This window comes from Carassius gibelio, chromosome B15 (genome assembly GCF_023724105.1).
Source record: "Carassius gibelio isolate Cgi1373 ecotype wild population from Czech Republic chromosome B15, carGib1.2-hapl.c, whole genome shotgun sequence".
Lineage (NCBI taxonomy): Eukaryota > Metazoa > Chordata > Actinopteri > Cypriniformes > Cyprinidae > Carassius > Carassius gibelio.
In genome coordinates this window covers 17660810-17679777 of record NC_068410.1, presented here as the reverse complement: position 1 = coordinate 17679777, position 18968 = coordinate 17660810, and the positions used below count along the sequence as shown (strand labels likewise).

Below are 18968 nucleotides of genomic sequence, written 5' to 3'. Positions count from 1 at the left end.
TTGATGTTGGATGGGCAAGCCAAAACATCTACTGTAAATACAAGGTTGGATTGCTGGACTGTCTGTCAGTATGTTTGCTCTCATGTTGGTAGTTTCCTATAATTCGTAAATAATTGGAAGTTTTTTTAGAGCGCGATGGGCAGCTATGAAGAGCGATGATGTCAATATTTCTTTTCTCAGTATGCACGTATATTATATATTTTAGAGATAATCTATTAGTAGGCACTGATCAATATCATTATTACATAGCAGCTTTATCCTGCTATATGTGTATATATCACTAACACACTTCCTTTTACTTCTGTTGTGAGCTTATAATAGTTTTCATCTTCTAGATATAAACCACAAACAAACTTTTCTGCATTTTTACATTTTCGTTAATTTCTTATTCAGAAAAGTTTCTTACAGTCTGGCCTTAAAACATGCTAAACCCGAGTAATATTAATGGACAAAATAACAGTAAAACTATTCTTTTATGTGTTTTTATTCTGCTTATGCAATGAGAAACATTTAGGCCTACATCTTAATGTTGTGAATATCATCATCCAGACTGACCTCTGATAGAAACGGAATGACTGTAAAGGGCTCTTCAGTCCAGTTAAATGCAATGGCGCCACTTTGAAGGCATTATGTGACATGTGATATTTATAGATCCCTGCTAACAAATATTTAATGAACCTTAGCAAGCTCTGTGGAATGACTGAACACAAATGTCCTGTTGAATCATAAGGGATTACTGCAGAATTGGTGCATTTTTGGGGGGATTTTAGAGTTGAGCTAATCTTTAATTTAAGATATTGCATTGCAATATATACTAAAACTAAATTTAAATATCAGTGCTATTCTATTGTTTTTTTTTTTTTTTTTTTTACTAAATTGACAAAACTTAGATTTTCTAACCATACAATAATGAGCTCATGTGAGAACTTTTTTTTTTTTTTTTTTTTACCATGGAGACTTGTTTTTATTGACCTGGAAACTAAAGTGTAAACTTCTGTATCCTGCACACAAAGACCGCTATGAGACAGTTGATCTTAACAGCCACTAGAGGGCGTCAAACTCCTCAATAACACACAATGAAGGCGGCTGAAAGAGTAGCAACAGCGCCCCCTTGCGTCCAGTTGGAAAACCGAGCAGCGCCAGCAGCACAGTAGTAGCAGCTAGAAGTCCTGGGACAGTTGTAGTCTAAACTAGCCTTCCAGAGAATTGCAATGGTTTATAATCTTTTGCCATGTCTGAAATGCTGATGAAAGATCTAGAAGAGATTTCTCTCGGGCCTGTTAAGATGGACGAGCAGAAGGAAGATGGACGGAGTTTTCTCCTGGTGGACGAAAACGAAAGCTTGCAGGTTTGTTTTTGTTAGCTTCTGTGTTAGCCATCAAGCTATCAGGTGGACAGCACATGTAGGCTCTTAGTTGTTTTTATACACTTTGATAGGTCAGTTCACGAGCACACTAATAACTATGGTCTGTGTAATTTATATAATAAACAGATTAACTTACTCTAAACTGTCAATGTGATTGCATCATAAGGAAAGACTATCTTTTGATAATATTTAGGGATCAATAGACTTTGATCAGTGTTGATTATATCAAGGGTTTGTTTCGTTTTTGTCACGTACATTCATGATCTCAGGGCTGCTTCAGCAGATGATACATCTGTCAACACAGTGAATCAATCACATTGAATGATCTCAGTGCTGTATAAGTTACTGCTGTTATGTTATGCCTTTAACATTATATTCAGATCTGATGTACTTTGGTAATACCATGGTCTACAAATGTAGCAGCTATTCGCTGTGATCTATGAACTAGACATCTTACAATGACAGTGTCTTTCATAGGCTAGTTTAAAGTGTTTTCAGGAACCAGCTTAAAAGTGATCGATTGCTGATTGTTACTATATAGAGACCCCAAAATGAAACTTCATTGTGTACTTTCACTTTTGGGGTTTCAAGCCCTTATGACTTTCTTTGGCGCAACACAAACAGCAGGATGACTCATTCAAAATTCATGATGACATAATTGTCATTTTAGGTGAACTGTCTCTTTAAGATTCTTACAAATGGTGATAGACGGACAGACAGGTCTGGCAAGCATCCAAGAGAGACCATTCACACAGAATTATGCAAACTCATTGTGAAATTACAGGAGAAAACGTCCAATAGTCCACACAGGGCCGAATTAGAATTAAAGTTCTGCATGCATCTAAAACAGAATCACCCAGAATGGCTGCGTTTGAAAGCATTAAGAACAGGATGTGCAGGTGGGGCCTGTATATGTTAGAGGTCTTCTGTTAAACATTGTGATCTCCAAACTGCAAATGGTTTAATTTGTGGTATTTATATTGGTTATATTATATTGTTCTATTTGCATAATTGCTTTGGTAGTATGGAATTGAAACTGAAATGAACTGAATTGGTAAACAGGATAGCTAGATAGATAGATAGATACACTGATAGATAATGTGAAAATGGCTGTAAACCTGGTCTCTCTTGTACTCTTTCTCTCTTCAGGTGAAGAACGAAGCAGAGTTTTTGCAGAAGTTGGGCTGCAGTGCTGCTCAAGGAGTCAAAGTGCTCTCCATCTTCGGTAACACGGGCGACGGCAAGTCCCACACTCTCAATCACGTGCTTTTCAGTGGTGAGGAGGTGTTCCTCACGTCCCCTTCTCCGTCCTCATGCACGGTGGGCGTGTGGGCCGCTTACGAGCCGCGTCTGAACCTGATCGTGCTGGACACGGAGGGCCTGCTCGGTGCCGCCAGTCAGCAGAACCGGCGGATGCGTCTGCTGCTGAAGGTCCTGGCCGTGTCAGACGTGGCCATCTACCGCACGCGGGCCGAGAGGCTGCACAACGACATGTTCCAGTTCCTCGGCAGCGCGTCGGCTGCTTACCTGAAGCACTTCACACCTGAGCTCCGCGCTCTGTCTAACCGCTGCGGGCTGGACGTGCCTCTCTCTAGCCTGGGACCTGCTGTTATAGTTTTCCAGGAGACTGTTCGCACGCTTCTGCTAGGCCAGGGTAAGTCAGAGCAAGCAGACTTTCACTGTTTACAAGGCCTGCAGTGTTTATCAATATGAATACAGCATTTTTCTGATACATGTTGTTGCCAAAGGCTGTTGTACGACTAGCCTGGGGGCAAAGGGATTGCTGTTTAAACTTGGGTCTGCACACCCTCATGGGGTCTAAACACATAGCCAGGGGGGTCTCTGAAAAAGTCCTGAATTTCAGACTGGTGGAGAATCCCACAGGTAAAACCTAAGCTGTCAGTCAAACCAAAGGCTTTATTTCAAACTGCTTTTGTTTCTGTCTGCTTAGTGATGAGAATTTCAATTTGTTTCGTTGTTTATCTGTTGTCAAATGACAAGTCTTTTGAGACATTTCATTTGGGTCAGTAATACATGGGCAATGCTCATTTTTATCATTTGTTTTTTGTTATTTTAATTAAAAATACATAATAATATAATGCATACAAACAAAAAATTAAAAGCACAATGAGCATTATTTTTTTTTTTAAATTAAAATTCATTTTGAACTGTTCTGATGTCATAATGAAGTTTTTTTTTTTGACAAAACAAGTTTGATATAATCATTTAATATTAGTTCTATCTATATCTATCTATGTGTCTCTATCTATCTATCTATCTATCTATCTATCTATACATATCTATATCTATATTGTGTTTATATATATATATATTTTTTTTTTCAAAATATATATGTTTGTATGTGTATTTATATATACATAATAGATATATACAGTACACACAGATATATAAAACTTTGTATGTGATTAATTGTTTGACAGCCCTAATAATAATAATAATATATATGTTAAATTTATTTTATTTTATTTAAAATATACTGTTAAATATTTAAAAACTTTAAACAAACAATTTGTACACTCACGTGTATTCAGTGTGTGAGGAATTAAATGTTTAGTTTTCTTGAAAATCGAAATCTTATGAAACCAAGATGAATACAAAGAGATAAAGATATTACATTAGATATAATACAGTATTGCATCTTCAGGTGCATTATTGCTTCTGTAAAAGGTAGAAGCAATAATAAAAAAAATAGTTTCCATATTTTATTAGGACACATTTTCAATTTATATATATATATATATACAATATATACAAAAGACAACTCGAAACATTGGAGGTAACTTGTTGTGGTTAAGCAACTATTTATCTAACGCAGATTGCAGGAAATTCCCATGACAGGGTGACTCAGGTGTGGAGTGTTACAAAGATCACAATCCTGCTCAGTTATAATTATGCCCTCGGGTAAACTCCAGGTTTTCCGCATGCTGTAAATCATAGTACATGAAAAGTGCTGTATAAGATGCAAAAAAAAAATGTTTCATCTTTGTTTTTGTTTATTTATTTTGAAACGATTAAATATGTGCCATTTAATGAAGTGTGTCAGGCTAGAGAAATTAGGGTTTGGTTTTCTTTATCCAGATGCCTCTGTCCTGGGACAAGCAGACACACTTCTGCAAAAGCGCTTCCATGACTTGGGCCAGAGCACAGACGCCTTCAGCTCTGTTCAGTACGTGGGCACCCAAACCATCACCCCCCCCACAGACTACTCCCAGTTACTGCAGATAGTCAATCAGCAGGTGAACAACACATCCCAGAGAGCCCCGCGCCAGCCGGCCATCGTGTTCAGTGCATTGCAGGTACAGCAGCTCCTCAAACGTTTCTTTGTGCTTGTGTGTGTAAAGCGACTCTAAAAAGATTTTTTTTTTTTTTTTTGATATTTTGTTACTAATTTAATTCCAGTGAGTTCATGTATTTAAAGGAGTAGTTCAATCAAAAAATGTAAATGATGTAGTCACAAAAGAGACAGTTTAGTAGAATGTACACAAAGCTCTTTTCCATACATTGAAAGTAGAGTTTCAAGTTCCAGAAGTGACTAAAAGCTACATAAAAGTGGTTAATTTGACTCTGTACCTTTAAATATACATTACATACACAACCGTTCAAAACTTTGGGGATTAAAATTATTATAAAAAAAAAAACAAAAAAACATTACGTTTATTCACTTCTAAAATTGCATTAAATTGATCGAGTTTAAAATAGTAACAAAATAGTAGCTTTTAACATTTCCGTTTTAAATAAATGCTATTCTTTCAAGCTTTCTGTTGAAAGGAAAAAATATGTTAGTTTCAATAATAATATTAAGCAGCAGGATTGTTTTCAACATAATAACAAAAACTGTTTCTTGAGCACCAGGTTTATAGTTAATTAAAAGTAAAACCATAAAATAATTATTGTTACTTGAAATTAAATTAATTTTAACTGAAATAAAATATAAACAATTGTAAGCCTCTTTTATTTCAACATTTTGCCAAGCCTATGATTTTTATTTCCATTAAACTTAACTACAATAACTATACTAAAGTAAAAAAGTAAAACTTTAAGTTTAAAATGAAAACAAAATAGAAAAATAAAAACTAGTGCTCTCAAACGATTAATAGCGATTAATCGCATCCAAATTAAGTTTTTTTTTTACATAACATATATGTGTGTACTGTTTATATTTATTATGTATATATAAAAACACACACTTATATATTTAAGATTTCTTTTTACATGATATAAGTTATATAATTATAAATATATACATGTATAATACATTTAAATATTTTATAAATACATCATGTATGTGTGTGTGTTTATATATACATAATAAAAATACACAGTACACACACATGCACACACACACATATATTATGTAAACAAAAACTTTTATTTTGGATGCGATTAATCATGATTAATCATTTGACAGCACTAATAAAAACTAATTCAAAATATTAATAAAAATCACCAAATCAGCATATTAAAATGATGTTTGAAGGATCATGTCACATTAAAGCCTGGTGTAATGGTTGTAATGTAATGGTTGCTAAAAATTCTGCTTCTCTGTCACAGGAATAAATTATGTTTTAAAATTTATTGAAATAGAAAATATATATATTTTAAATTGTAATAATATTTTACAATATTACTGTTTCTACCATATTTTAAATCAAATAAATGTATCCTTGGTGAACATGGTGACTTCTTTCAAAGACATCTTACCAATCTTTTGAACGGTAGTGACTCAAGTGTCCTTAACTACTTTTTGGGGTCAGTGTCTGCATGCATGTGTTCACCTGTGTCCACTGAGCATGTTTCTGAAAACACGCTTCACTCTCTCAGGCTTTGAGCAACAGGTTCTGTGGAGAGATCTCAGATGACAAAATCAGCATATTCTCCTTCTTTCCTGATGAATATTTCACTTGCCCATCAGTCTGTCTCAGCTGCAAGTAAGTCCAGTCCACACATGCTCCGAGCTGTAGAATGAATGATGTTTTTGTTGTTGTTTTTTTTACATAAAGTTTGTGTTGAGTGTACTGATGCATTGTGTATGATGCATAAAGAAATCAAGAAAATTGCTGCATTGTTACACAGACTCTAATTTCATCACATCAACACTGAGCCACTTCATAATTTGATGATTTGCAGTTATAAAGAGCTAGGATCTCTATTCAGCATGCAAAACTAATATATGAAAATGAGTTGAACATGCATATAATTAGATTGTTTGTTGAGTCGTTTGTTATTGTTTTAGCTTGTGCGTGACTTAATAGAGGAGTACTCTTCAAGAGTACTTAAGAACTAGCGAATCATAACTAACCTCTCCAAAATCCCATGGCTTTAGTGTTCGGTGTAAGAATGGCATGAACCACCAGAAAGACGGGGTCTCACACATGGCCGATGGATTATGCCAGTATGCCCACCAATACAACAATAAAGTTATCATTTGTAAGGTAAGATCTCACTGTCATGGCTAATTCTCAAGGTCAGAATTAATGTTTTCGGTTGTGAATGTGTGTTTTATTCAGTTATTTGTTTTGTTTAATTGAGCATTTTTATTATGATTACCGTAGTTGTGTTTTATTTTGTGTTTTTACTTTTACATTTTTTTTTTATTATTATTATTATTATTATAAAAATTTTTTTTACTTTACATGTTTGTTTGTTTTTGTAATATTTATTTATATTTTTGTTTTTCTTTAGTGATGTTTTGTTTAAATTATAATTTTTGTTCACATTTTTATTTTTTATTTTTTTAAGTGTTTTTTAAGTGTTTTTTTTTGTAATATATGTATTTGTTTTACTTAATTGTTTTATTTGTTTGTTTATTTATTTTTACTTTTTGACATTCACTTTGGCAGTGCCAATTTACATTTTTCCATGTAAAAAAAAAAAATCAAACTAAATTGAATTAAAATTGATTAAGACTTAGATTTAATGAGATTTGCCACATTTTTTCTGTTAATTGAGGTTTTAGATTAATCAGCAAAAACTGTCATGTATGTATTACATTTCTCAATTTCAAATGAAAGGATATTGAATGGAAGCAAAGGATGATAAACTATTTCTTTCACCCATGCAGAGGTGCTATGAGAGTGGAAAAGAAGTGATTGTCATGCCGAAAACATCTGCCTCCACAGATAACCAATGGCTGGGTTTGGCCAAGTATGCATGGTCAGGGTAAGTAAGATGGTTTTCTTACTGAATTTAGCCTCTGAAGCTGGTCCTCGTCTACCCTGGTCTTGTTCTACAGTAGAGGTGTAAATCAGATGTTTTGCCACGATACGATATCGATTCTCATAGCCAGGGATACAATATTTGCTGATGCGTCAAAACATTATATGATACGATTTCGATACAGGATATTGATATATTGATGTTATTATATTATATACCTATTTTAAAACAACCATCTACTGTATTTTCCAGACTATAAGTCACACTTTTTTTCATAGTTTGGCTGGTCCTGCGACTTAAACTCAGGTGCGACTTATCAAAATTAATATGACATGAACAAAGAGAAATGACCTAAGACAAATGAACCAATAGAAAACATTTACAGCCGCCAGAGGGCGCTACACTGAAGACATAGAGCACCCTGTGGCGGCTGTAGGGTAATGTGAGGGTAATGTTTTCTCTTGGTTCTTGGTTCTAAATAATTGCTTCTTATAGTCCAGTGCGACTTATATATGTTTTTCTTCCTCGTCATGACGTATTTTTGGACTGACGCGACTTATACTCAGGTGCGACTTATAGTTCGAAAAATATGGTACATTTTTTATTAACTCACAAATGCAACAAAAATATATAACATGAACATTTACACTAAATTTTCACATCGTTGGGAATTGGGACATTCACAACAACAAAAAACATAGGCCTAAACCTTATTTAAGTCACACACAAGATCAGTAATATGATATTAAGATATGACAATAGTCAAGTCTTTCAGGCTTAAATATGCAATGCGCTAAAATATGCAATGTGTAAAATAATGTAAATCCTCATTAGGAAACAACACAAATGAGGTACTTCAGTTTTTAGGAAAAAATGCACCAATGTAGGAATAAAAAAATAAAATAAAAAAAAAAAATATATATATATATATATATATGTGTGTGTGTGTGTGTACACCAATTAAGCTGTAAAAGGCGCAATATGTAATTTTTCTGCTTTAAAAATAGCAGAAATCACTATATCTATGTTATATATATTTTTTTTAGTTGTGTACTTACATTATCCTTACAGTTTCCACGAACTTTCAAATCCGGAGAAAATTATAGTTTAATTAGAAGACACAGCACGTTGGGCGTTATATAAACTTTGATCCCTCTAGTTTATCTAACTTCCTGCGGAACCGCCAAATACAAAGGTGAACAGAAGCAAAGACGAGACGAAGAAGAAAAAGTAGTAGCTAGCCTTGATCAAGACTATTATATTTTATATTTATATTGTTTATATTCGTTTTTATACCTCAATCAATAACTTAGTTATGGATCATGATTATGCTTTGCCTGCACGTTCTGTGAAGCGCAAACGTACGGGTAAAATAAATGACCGAGAAGGTTTTGGGACGAGATAAGAAACAAGACACGGGTAAATATTGGAGTTGCATTTCCAAGATAGAGTTTCGTGACAAGCTGAAACTACAGAGAGATGCCAAACTCGCTTGCATTCTGATAAACAGGTATGCATCCATTCAGCTAACTGTATCTATCCGTATATATTTTGTGAAACGATGATGTCTTGTGTAAAACACAGATGGACTAGCTCTCATGTATAGTGTAATGTAAATCTACCTAGCTGGATAAAGTAGCTTCAAATGCAGTTCACTATCTTGTTCGATATCATAGTATAAACGTAATTATAATTATTAACGAAAGGCGATTTTTTTAAACATATATTACTACTAGCTAGATGGAATATTGATTTGATAGGGGTCTCATAATTCTTATATCTCTCCGTTCGAAAAGACGTGATTGTCAAAATACTAAGTTAGAATGAGTGAGGAATGAGAGGGAGCAACAGAGCGCGTGTTCCAATGAACAACAACTCCCACGAGCCTACGCTCTATCCCGACGTCATCAAAGTACGTTTTATGTTATTATTTTGATTGAGTGACCCCTGGTGGCCAAAAATCCCATACTGTAAGTTTAACTTTAATTTGAGACTTTTTTTTGGCTGCTACTATGGGTTCAGTGCTAAAAAAAATTTCTACGATAACCAAATTACAAGCAATAACAGAAAATAAATACAATGTAACAGACTTTTCAGTTTTTTCAAGTAGATCAAAGACATATTCAGGTACAGAAATTTAATGTAAAATAACACTGCATAGTCTTCACGGTATAGATTACATATTGAGTAATCCTTATAAAAGTTGTTCAGTCAAAATCAGTGAGAGATCTCTTTCTTTGACAGAAGTCTGGTTTCACTTTAAGAGCGAAAGCACGGATCCAGTATACTAAAAATACACATGCGTTTTCTTTCTCAACTCTTTACGTTAAGACATAGGCCTAACCGACCGTGTTTACTAGGATATTCACCAAGGCGCACACTGATGTAATTGGGTCGGCATTTGTTCATCAATGCACAAAAAAACGGAAGAGAGCTCAAGTATTAGCGCGCTGTCATTAACAAGCACTTTACAATTCAGTCAACTATCCAGAGCATCTTTTACGCTCACCCTTCAGCCAGTCTTTTCGTCCTTACATGAGTTTGATCGAAAATGCAAGTGTTAAAGGTAATGCAAACAGACATTGGTGAAAATGTGGACAGATATCGATATTTTTCGTGTGGCATCATTGCATCGTATCGTTAGACATTTAATCGATGGATTGTTACCCTCCTATTCTACAGCTATGTTTTAGAGTGTGCCAGCTGTGGCATCATCTACCGCAGTAGACAGTACTGGATGGGCAACCAGGATCCAGAGAGCAGTGTGGTGCGGCCAGAGGTCAAGCATGTCTGGCAGGGGGTAAGTTGTTCTTCTGTGTTCCCATCCATGTGCTGACTCCATTGATGCTCACAGTGGTTGATGTTGTTTTTACACTTGTGTAGACAGATGCCTTCCAGACAGACCATCAGAATGCAGCTCAGCGGGTTTTGGATGGAATGAATTACATAATCCAGTCAGTGACCGAATACAGCTCAGGCCCAACTAAAGCCGTCACTGCCTGGCTCACAGACCGGGTGGCTCCACCCTACTGGAAACCCAACTCTGAAATCATTGTGAGTTGATATGCCACATAGGAATAGGTGAAAGAGAACAAGTCTATTGTGTTAAAATGTAAAACATATAATGTTTGTTTGTTCAGGAATGTCTTGGCTGTAAAAGAGCGTTTGAGGAGGCGGAGAGGAAACACCACTGTCGGGCATGTGGGGAGGGTTTCTGTCAGGCCTGCTCCACTCACAGCATGCTAGTGCCCGAGAGGGGCTGGGGCGGGACCCCTGTACGGGTGTGTGATGCCTGTTACCGGCAGGGAGGACCCCAGCAAACTGGACAGGGTGAGGACGTCCTTCTCTTTTTAAATACACTGTAATGATGCACCAAATAATTCTTACACTTGCTAAAGTTTTTTGGGGTTGGTCAGATTTTCTTAATGTAAAAAAAATATATATATATCACAAATACAGTAAAACTGTAATATTGTGGAATACGATTACAATTTTGTTTTTTCCATTTCAATATATTTTCAAATGTAATTTGCACAGCTACATTTTCAGCATCAATACTCCAGTATTTAGCTGTCACGTGATCCTTCAGAAATTATTCTAATATGCTGATTTGGTGCTTTGATTATTATCCATGCAAAAAATTGCACTTTTACAAAAATGCTAGAAATTCATATATTGCACGCTCCCTCATAAATTGCAACATCTGTGGCATTGGACTGTGATATAAAACTGCACATTTTAGCACTTTTATTGTGGCAAGCCTAAGGCACACCTGTGCAATAATCCTGCTGTCTGATCAGCATCTTGATATGCCACACCTGTGAGGTGGATGGATTATCTCAGCAAAGCAGAAGTGCTCACTAACACAGATTTAGACACATTTGTGAACAATATTTGAGAGAAATAGGACTTTTGTTTACATAGAAAAAGTCTTTGATCTTTGAGTTCAACTCATGAAAAATGAGGGCTAAAACAAAAGTGTTGCATTTATAATTTTGTTCAGTGTATATACACGCACACTCACACTCACACTCACACACATACACACACACATTTATATATATATATATATATATATATATATATATATATATATATATATATATATATATATATATATGTATACATAATAGTCATGACAATTGCTTTTTTATGTGCTTTGACTTTTTGTTACCATATGCCTGGTCCCAAGCCCTTGCAAGGGTAAAAAGGGTTTCTCACACTTCTTTTTTAGTTCTGCAACAGTCAAGTAATTTAGATCCAAAATACTAACAACCAGAAATAACTGTGGGCAGATTTTTGGAACTGTGAAAATCTAATACCACTAGTTAGAACTAGTCAATGAAAGTTATCTTTTCGTTGGATTATTTAGAAGGTAAGTCTTGAATTAGTTTCTATGGGATTTTATAACTTTTACGGTACAAATTGTGCTATTGTCCGCATATTTAAATCAGTTGTGCATGTGCTTGCTTGTATATGTAATGCATCTTGCAGAATATTTAGCCTTGTAAAACATTAGCATTATTCCCCTCGGTTTTTGAGCTCAGTTGTGTTTTCCAAAACAGTTTTTAATGGTCTCAGTGTGGGATGCTGACTGGTTTGCTCAGCTGAGACATTACATTCTCTCCCCTGCAGTGGCTGTTACAGAGCCCCGGACACTAGTCGCCCGCAGAGTGACAGAAGTAGCTCAGTCCACTCTGGATATGGTCTCCAATGCAGTGGACTTCCCCCTGGGTGAGTGTCACCAATACACTCATACTGTCTGAACTATATTGTTTATGCAGAGCGAGTGAGTTTTTTTTTTTTTTTTTTTATAACATCATGTCCTCTCTTCAGGTTTCGTGAAGGGAGTTGCAAGACCAGACTATTGGATCCCAGACCATGAGATCACCCAGTGTCACAGCTGTACTAAACCCTTCACCCCCAGCATGTCCAAGCACCACTGCCGGGCATGTGGTCAGGGGGTGTGCGGGAACTGCTCGATGAAGACCAGGCCAGTGCCCTCTCGTGGCTGGGACCACCCTGTGCGAGTGTGTGATGGCTGCGCTGACAGCAGGGATTCCCTGTGACCTTGCTGTGCCTCTGTAGTGCCACTCCAGTACATCTTACTGCTAGGTGCTGGTTGTAGCCAGTTTCATCCTTAGGCAGTGTAATCGGGTCTGAGAGGAAGAAGAAACACTGCAGCTGCACAGACAAACACTCAGGCTTTTCAAAGCATTAGAGAGTGATGATATCTGGGTTATATTTCATCTCAAAATCAAAAGAGAAAAATGTTAAATGATATGTTGCGTAATTAATATATTTTTTTGTGTGTGTGTATATATATATATATATATATATATATTAGTGCTGTCAAACCGTGATTAATCACATCCAAAAGAAAAGTTTTTATTTACATAATATATCTCTGTGTACTGCATATATTTATTATGTATATATAAATACACACACATACTTTGAAATATTTTGAAAATATTAACGTGTATTTACATATGCATGTATATATTTATATTTTTCTAATTTATATTATATACAAATATATAATATATAAACGTTACATATTTTTCTTAATTCTATGCATGCATAGGTGTGTATTTATATATACATAATATACACATTACCCACACATACTATGTAAACAAAAACTTTAATTTTGGATTGCAATTAATAATTTGACAGCACAAAATGTTATATATATATATATATATATATATATATATATATATATATATATATATATATATATATATATATATATATATATATATATATAAATTTTGACTTTGGGATGAATAAACAACCCAGACATGTTCTATTCTTTTTGAGATTTGCTACAGAAATGAGAAAAATAGAGGAAAATAGAAAATACTAATTATAATATTTGAATAGATTTTGATGGATTCTAGCTATTGACTATTGTGCTGGCACTGAAACTAATTGCCTTCTAAAAGTGCATTTCTGTAAATAATTTGTTGATTAAACATGATGTTTCTGTCCCAAAGATGAGATGTAACCTCCATAACAGACTAAAAACACAGAGCAAGAGCAGTAAATATATTAACATATCTAATACACAGTACATTATCACTTAGAGATACATAGGTTCTCTGATATTTGCAGCTTTACCTATATTGGTATAGTTTTATATTTTATTCCAGGAACAGAGTATCAGAAGTAGACAAGTTAAGCCTAGAATTAACATTCCAGTTCAGTCCAGTTCAATGCAGTTTATCTTGTCAGTTCATATCGCATTGTATTTTTTTCTCAGCATTGTTCTTTTCTGAAACAATGACTGCACTTTATCTAATATTTCCTGTTGTGGTCGACTTTCTTTAGGTGAGAGCCATATAATCTAATACATAAGATGCAAACTGTACATATATAATGAAATTGGAATTGTTCTGCAGCATTAACAGTGCCTAATGGATCTCAACCGCTGTCTTGCATATAATGGGATGATTTCACAGTGTGGGTGTCTGACATTTAATACAGGCTTCCGCTAAACTCAATGCAGATGATGAATGTTGAGCCATCACAGCAGGATCCCTCTCTGGTTTCCTAGCATGTGTACCGCTTAGAAAATGGCTTGTACAAGGCACTTTATTCATATTTGATTCAAAAGAATCCATGTGGAATTTCTTAAAGGGATAATTCACATAAAAATAAAAATCTGGAAGTCAATGGCTACCGACATTTTTCAAAATATCTTCTGTGAGTAAAGTATGCAGAAAATATCCTTTATATATATATATATATATATATATATATATATATATATATATATATATATATATATATATATATATATATATATATATACATACATACATACATACATACAAATACATACATACATATACATACATACATACAAACATATATATATATATGTATATATATATATATATATATACATATATATATATATACATATATAGAACTTTGTAGTCTTCTATGAAGGGATTTGACCAAAGCAATGGTTTTAATTGCATATAACTGAACCTGCATTTGACAATCCTGCAATCTTTGTTTTGATTGGCCGGTACTGTTTTTTCAGGCTTCTAATCAGAGCATTAAAGTTATTTCAAAGCAGCCTGCCCTCTTGATTCACGAGATTACAGACGTCTATGGAAAAGAATGGGTTCTAGTTCTGTAAGTGAACAAACGCGGGGTCATCTGGAGGTAGAGGTCTAGGTTTCCTGCTCAAGGGCCTTAAATAGATGAAAAGGACTCAAAATCTGATTTAAATCATGGAGGTTCTACTCCCATTTCCTCCATTTATAACATTACTGTCTGGCAAACAGCCTGCCTCATCACGTCGGCAGGAAACTGTCTTGAGAGGTTTACTGATGTTAATGGCAGCACTTGTGTGAGTGTCATTTAGAATCACACACACCGTAAAACAGGGCTGCTAATGGGGTCAGGTAACTGTTGGGGCGGTGATATTACCCGATAACTGGCCCAAATCTCTTCTGTCAGTGCTTTTAGTGATCAACAACATGCGCTTTTCAGTTGCTGAAACTGGTATCTAGAAAGCAGGGCTGCTAAAATGCCAGTATAGCATTCACTACTAGTCCAAAAATCGGAATTATTAAGATTTTTCATGAAATACTTGAATTAAATATTTGAATTTATTTTAAAATGTCTTTATTTCTGTGATGCAAAGCTGAATTTTCAGCTTCATTACACCAGTCTTTTAGTGTGAAATCATTCTAAAATGCTGATTTTCTGCTCAAGAAACATTTCAGTGTTTAGCAATTTTGAAAAAAGTTGTGCTGCTTAAATTTGTAGATTCTTTAAAGTTAAAATATACATTTGTAACATTATAAATGTATTTCATGTCAATTTTGATCAGTTTAAATAATCGTGTGTGTGGAAAAAAAAATAGTTGCACTACCGCACTGTAACCAGCAGATGGAGGCAACGTCATCCTCAGAAAGAAACCAGAGTCACCTGTTCATTTAGGATTTCACTCCTTATAGGATCTTACATAGTGGACATTTTTATCATATTTATATAATTTAGCTATAGTTTATATACAAAAAAAAAAAAAAAAGCAAAGCGGTACAAAACGTTTGCTAAAACAAAAAGTACTGACCATAACTGTAGACCTCATTCACTCTCTCACTCAACACGCTGCCAAAAAAACCCAGCAGTCTGTACCTCTGGTTCATTTAAGGATAAACGGATGAAAATAGCCCTATGTTACCTGACTCCACTGTTTAATCCAAGAGTCTTTTATCATTTATATTGTTCTTGTACAGGAAGAGAAAGATCAGTGCGCCAGACAAAGATCCGTCATAAATACTTAAGCATTTAATTATTTCATGAAAGTCTTTTATCTTAAGATGTGTTTTGTTGCACAATAAATGATGTAATGATGCACTGCTAACACCTCATACCTTCATCATGACAGGAAACACTTAAAATGTAGGAAAATTCAAGATAAATGTATATCAATTGTATAGATTTGGTCTTTTCTGGTTCAATAGATAAAGAAAACGTCTAGATGTGGCCTGTCTTACACACTACCATTCAAAACTTTGGGGTCTGTTAAGGTTTTTTAATGATTTTGAACGAATTTATTTGCATTTGCATTTATTTGATAAAAAAGCAAAGCATTAATAATGTGAAATAGCATTTTAGAATAACTCTTTTGTTTCATATGTTTAAAATGTAATGTTTTTGAATGCAAAGCTCAAATCATAACTCCATTCTTCAGAGTCACATGATCGTTCAGAAATGCTGGAGATTACTGAGAAAAAGGCACCTTCCCCTAGTGACAACTAGCCCCAGTCTCCTCTAAATTCAAAAAGGCCTACTTATTGTTGTCCTTGTGTAGTCATATGCCCTTTGGTTTCACTGCTCTATGTAAGGCTAAATCATTACACTATAAGCTTGTTTATCAGTGTCTTAAAATGCATAACATCATTTGCATGGACAGATTAGTCCGCTGCAGGACGCTCTCATGCAATTTGTGTTTATCTCCTTCAGCAGATGCATGTGCCGGGACCGTGAGCTCCAGCCGACAAAACCAACACCAAGTGCGAGTTCAGCAGAAAGCATTATTATAATTCCTTAATCCCATTTTCACACATTATTTCTTCAGCTGAAGCAGCACTGACAGGCAGATACTCTGTTTGATTTAAACTTAATTTGGCACATTGTTTTATTTGAATTCACATATTGACTGCAAATTGGCTGCTAAAAGAACAAAGTGCATTGCCAAAAAATAAATAAAAACTGAGTTGGATGCATCAGTGGGGAATCTTAAATACTACTCACCAGTGTCTTCTCTCATACTGGAAGCTTTTGTAAGGTTAATTTATAACCAGAGCCAGTGCCTTTCTTCTTACTGTGGCTCTTTTTGTTTGTTTATTAATGGCTGTTTTGCTTTTGGTATCCATGGAAACTCATCCTGCACCGTCCCGTTTTCTCCCTCATCCCCACAGTCACTCTCAAGGTACAGGACAATAAGAGGAAAGCCATCGCTGCTGAAACCATTCTCCCATTTTCTCACGCTTCCCCAGGGAAGACATGGCGCCTTGCTTGGGTCCATTTAACAATTCTGATCTTCAGCTTCGGCTGAGACACAAAGAGGCCCTAATAGGCAGTTCTGCCAGTCTGTGTGGTTGATGGTCTGTGACCATTTCATTTTCAAAAAGTCCATTCATAAATCTTTTCAAGGGACTCTTGGGTTGTTGTGAACAAGAGGAGACATACAGTGTAATGGAGCAGCACATAAGAGCAGTCACTTTTTTTATAGCCCCTGGGCCATATTGACGACATTATTAAATCTTAGTTAAGCACAGTAAATAAAAAAGATAACAATGAATAACTTTTTTTAGACCTGTTTTTAAAATACAGTAATGCGAAAACAATAGATTACCTCACTAGAATAGTACATGTATATATATATATATATATATATATATATATATATATATATATATATATATATTATTTGTGTGTGTTAATATAATTTATTTAAATACAATTCAATAATTGCTTCAGATGAAATTACATATTCAGGTTATATGAATGTGTAATTTTGATGATTAGAGCTTACAGCTCATGAAAGTAAAAAATCCAGTATCTCAAGATATTCAAATATTTACATTTTTAGTTTGATTAAATGGCCATTTCTACAGTATAAATAACGTGTATCTCTTGTTCTTTGAACCCACAATAATAAGGAAGACTTCTGACTTGGCAGTTTTCCAGAAGACAATCATTGACACCCTCCACAAAGAGTGCAAGTACAGAAGCTCATTTCTGAAAGGGCTGGCACAGAGTGCTGTATCAAAGCATATTAAATGCTAAGTTGACTGGTAGGAAGAAATTGGGTAGGAAAAGATGCACAGCAACAGGTATGGATGCAATCTTAAGAACACAGTCAAGCAAAGCCAATTCAAACACTTGGGAGAGATTCACAAGGAGTGGACTGAAGCTCCACTGATTATCCATATTCAGGAAAAGGGTTACCAAACCACTTCTAAAACAGAAACTGTCAGAAGCATCTTACCTGGGCTAAGGAGAAAAAGAACTGGTCTGTTTCTCAGTGGTCCAAAGTCATCTTTTCAGATGAAAGTACATTTAGGGCTGGAGTCTGGAGGAAGACTGGAGAGGCACAGAATCCAAGTGCTTGACGTTTCTGAAGTCAGAGATGATTTGGGGTGCCGTGATGTCTGCCGGTGTTGCTCCATTGTGTTTCATCAAGTCCAAAGTCAATGCAGCTATTTACCTGATTTTGGAGCACTTTATGCTTCCATCTGCTGACAAGCTTCATGGAGATGCTGATTTAATTTTCCAGCAGCTGCAATGTCCCACAGTGGCCATGATATTACTGTACTTGATTGGCGAGCCAACATGCCTGACCTGAACACTATATGGAATCTATGGGATATTTTCAAGAGAAAGATGAGAAACAGTTGATCCACCAAACCAGACGAACTTGAGTGCAGAAATTCATATACTTTAATGAACTTGAAACTTTCTGTTTGACATTTTTTTTTTGTGTTAATCTTAGGAAATATTCCAATATTTTGACATACTGGACTTTTGACTTTCATGAGCTGTAAGTGCTAATGAAAAAAAAAAAACTTTGAAATGTTTTACTTTGCATGTAATGAATCTGAAGAAATGTCTTATAATACAGTATATAATAGAATATTTATATTAGATGCATTTAAATTTAACAAATTCATTTTGAAATATGTTTGGGGTGAATCTTAATAAAATACATTCAGGTCACATTGTCAATAAACAATTTTTGATCCTCTACATATATAAGGTTCACCACAGAAAAGAATGAAAAAGAATTAAATAGAATAAAAAAGGCGTAATGAGGGGAAAGTCTTGATCTTGATCTCCTCTTTGTATACATGTATGTTGTAAAAGAATCAAGCCACCAACAAAGGTACCA

General features: G+C 34.9%; 1 protein-coding gene across 1 annotated transcript; it reads left to right on the top strand.

Moving 5' to 3' along the window:
* Nucleotides 1-1108: 1108 nt before the first annotated feature.
* On the top strand, nucleotides 1109-14230 carry LOC127972916 (zinc finger FYVE domain-containing protein 1-like). Its single transcript, XM_052576907.1, has 11 exons — nucleotides 1109-1348; nucleotides 2516-3020; nucleotides 4466-4683; nucleotides 6209-6315; nucleotides 6711-6819; nucleotides 7449-7546; nucleotides 10226-10343; nucleotides 10427-10597; nucleotides 10684-10873; nucleotides 12179-12277; nucleotides 12380-14230. Exons 1-11 carry the CDS (start codon nucleotides 1232-1234, stop codon nucleotides 12610-12612), a joined length of 1965 nt encoding a protein of 654 aa, XP_052432867.1. The 5' UTR covers nucleotides 1109-1231; the 3' UTR covers nucleotides 12613-14230.
* Nucleotides 14231-18968: the final 4738 nt, after the last annotated feature.

What these genes read in the sequence shown, in the direction of transcription:
- LOC127972916 (XM_052576907.1), top strand. Translation starts at nt 1,232, where the DNA reads ATGTCTGAAATGCTGATGAAAGATCTAGAAGAGATTTCTCTCGGGCCT. An exon ending in CACGCTTCTGCTAGGCCAGG is followed by an intron (nt 3,021 to 4,465) that starts GTAAGTCAGAGC and finishes TTCTTTATCCAG; the next exon opens with ATGCCTCTGTCCTGGGACAA. An exon ending in TCGTGTTCAGTGCATTGCAG is followed by an intron (nt 4,684 to 6,208) that starts GTACAGCAGCTC and finishes TCACTCTCTCAG; the next exon opens with GCTTTGAGCAACAGGTTCTG.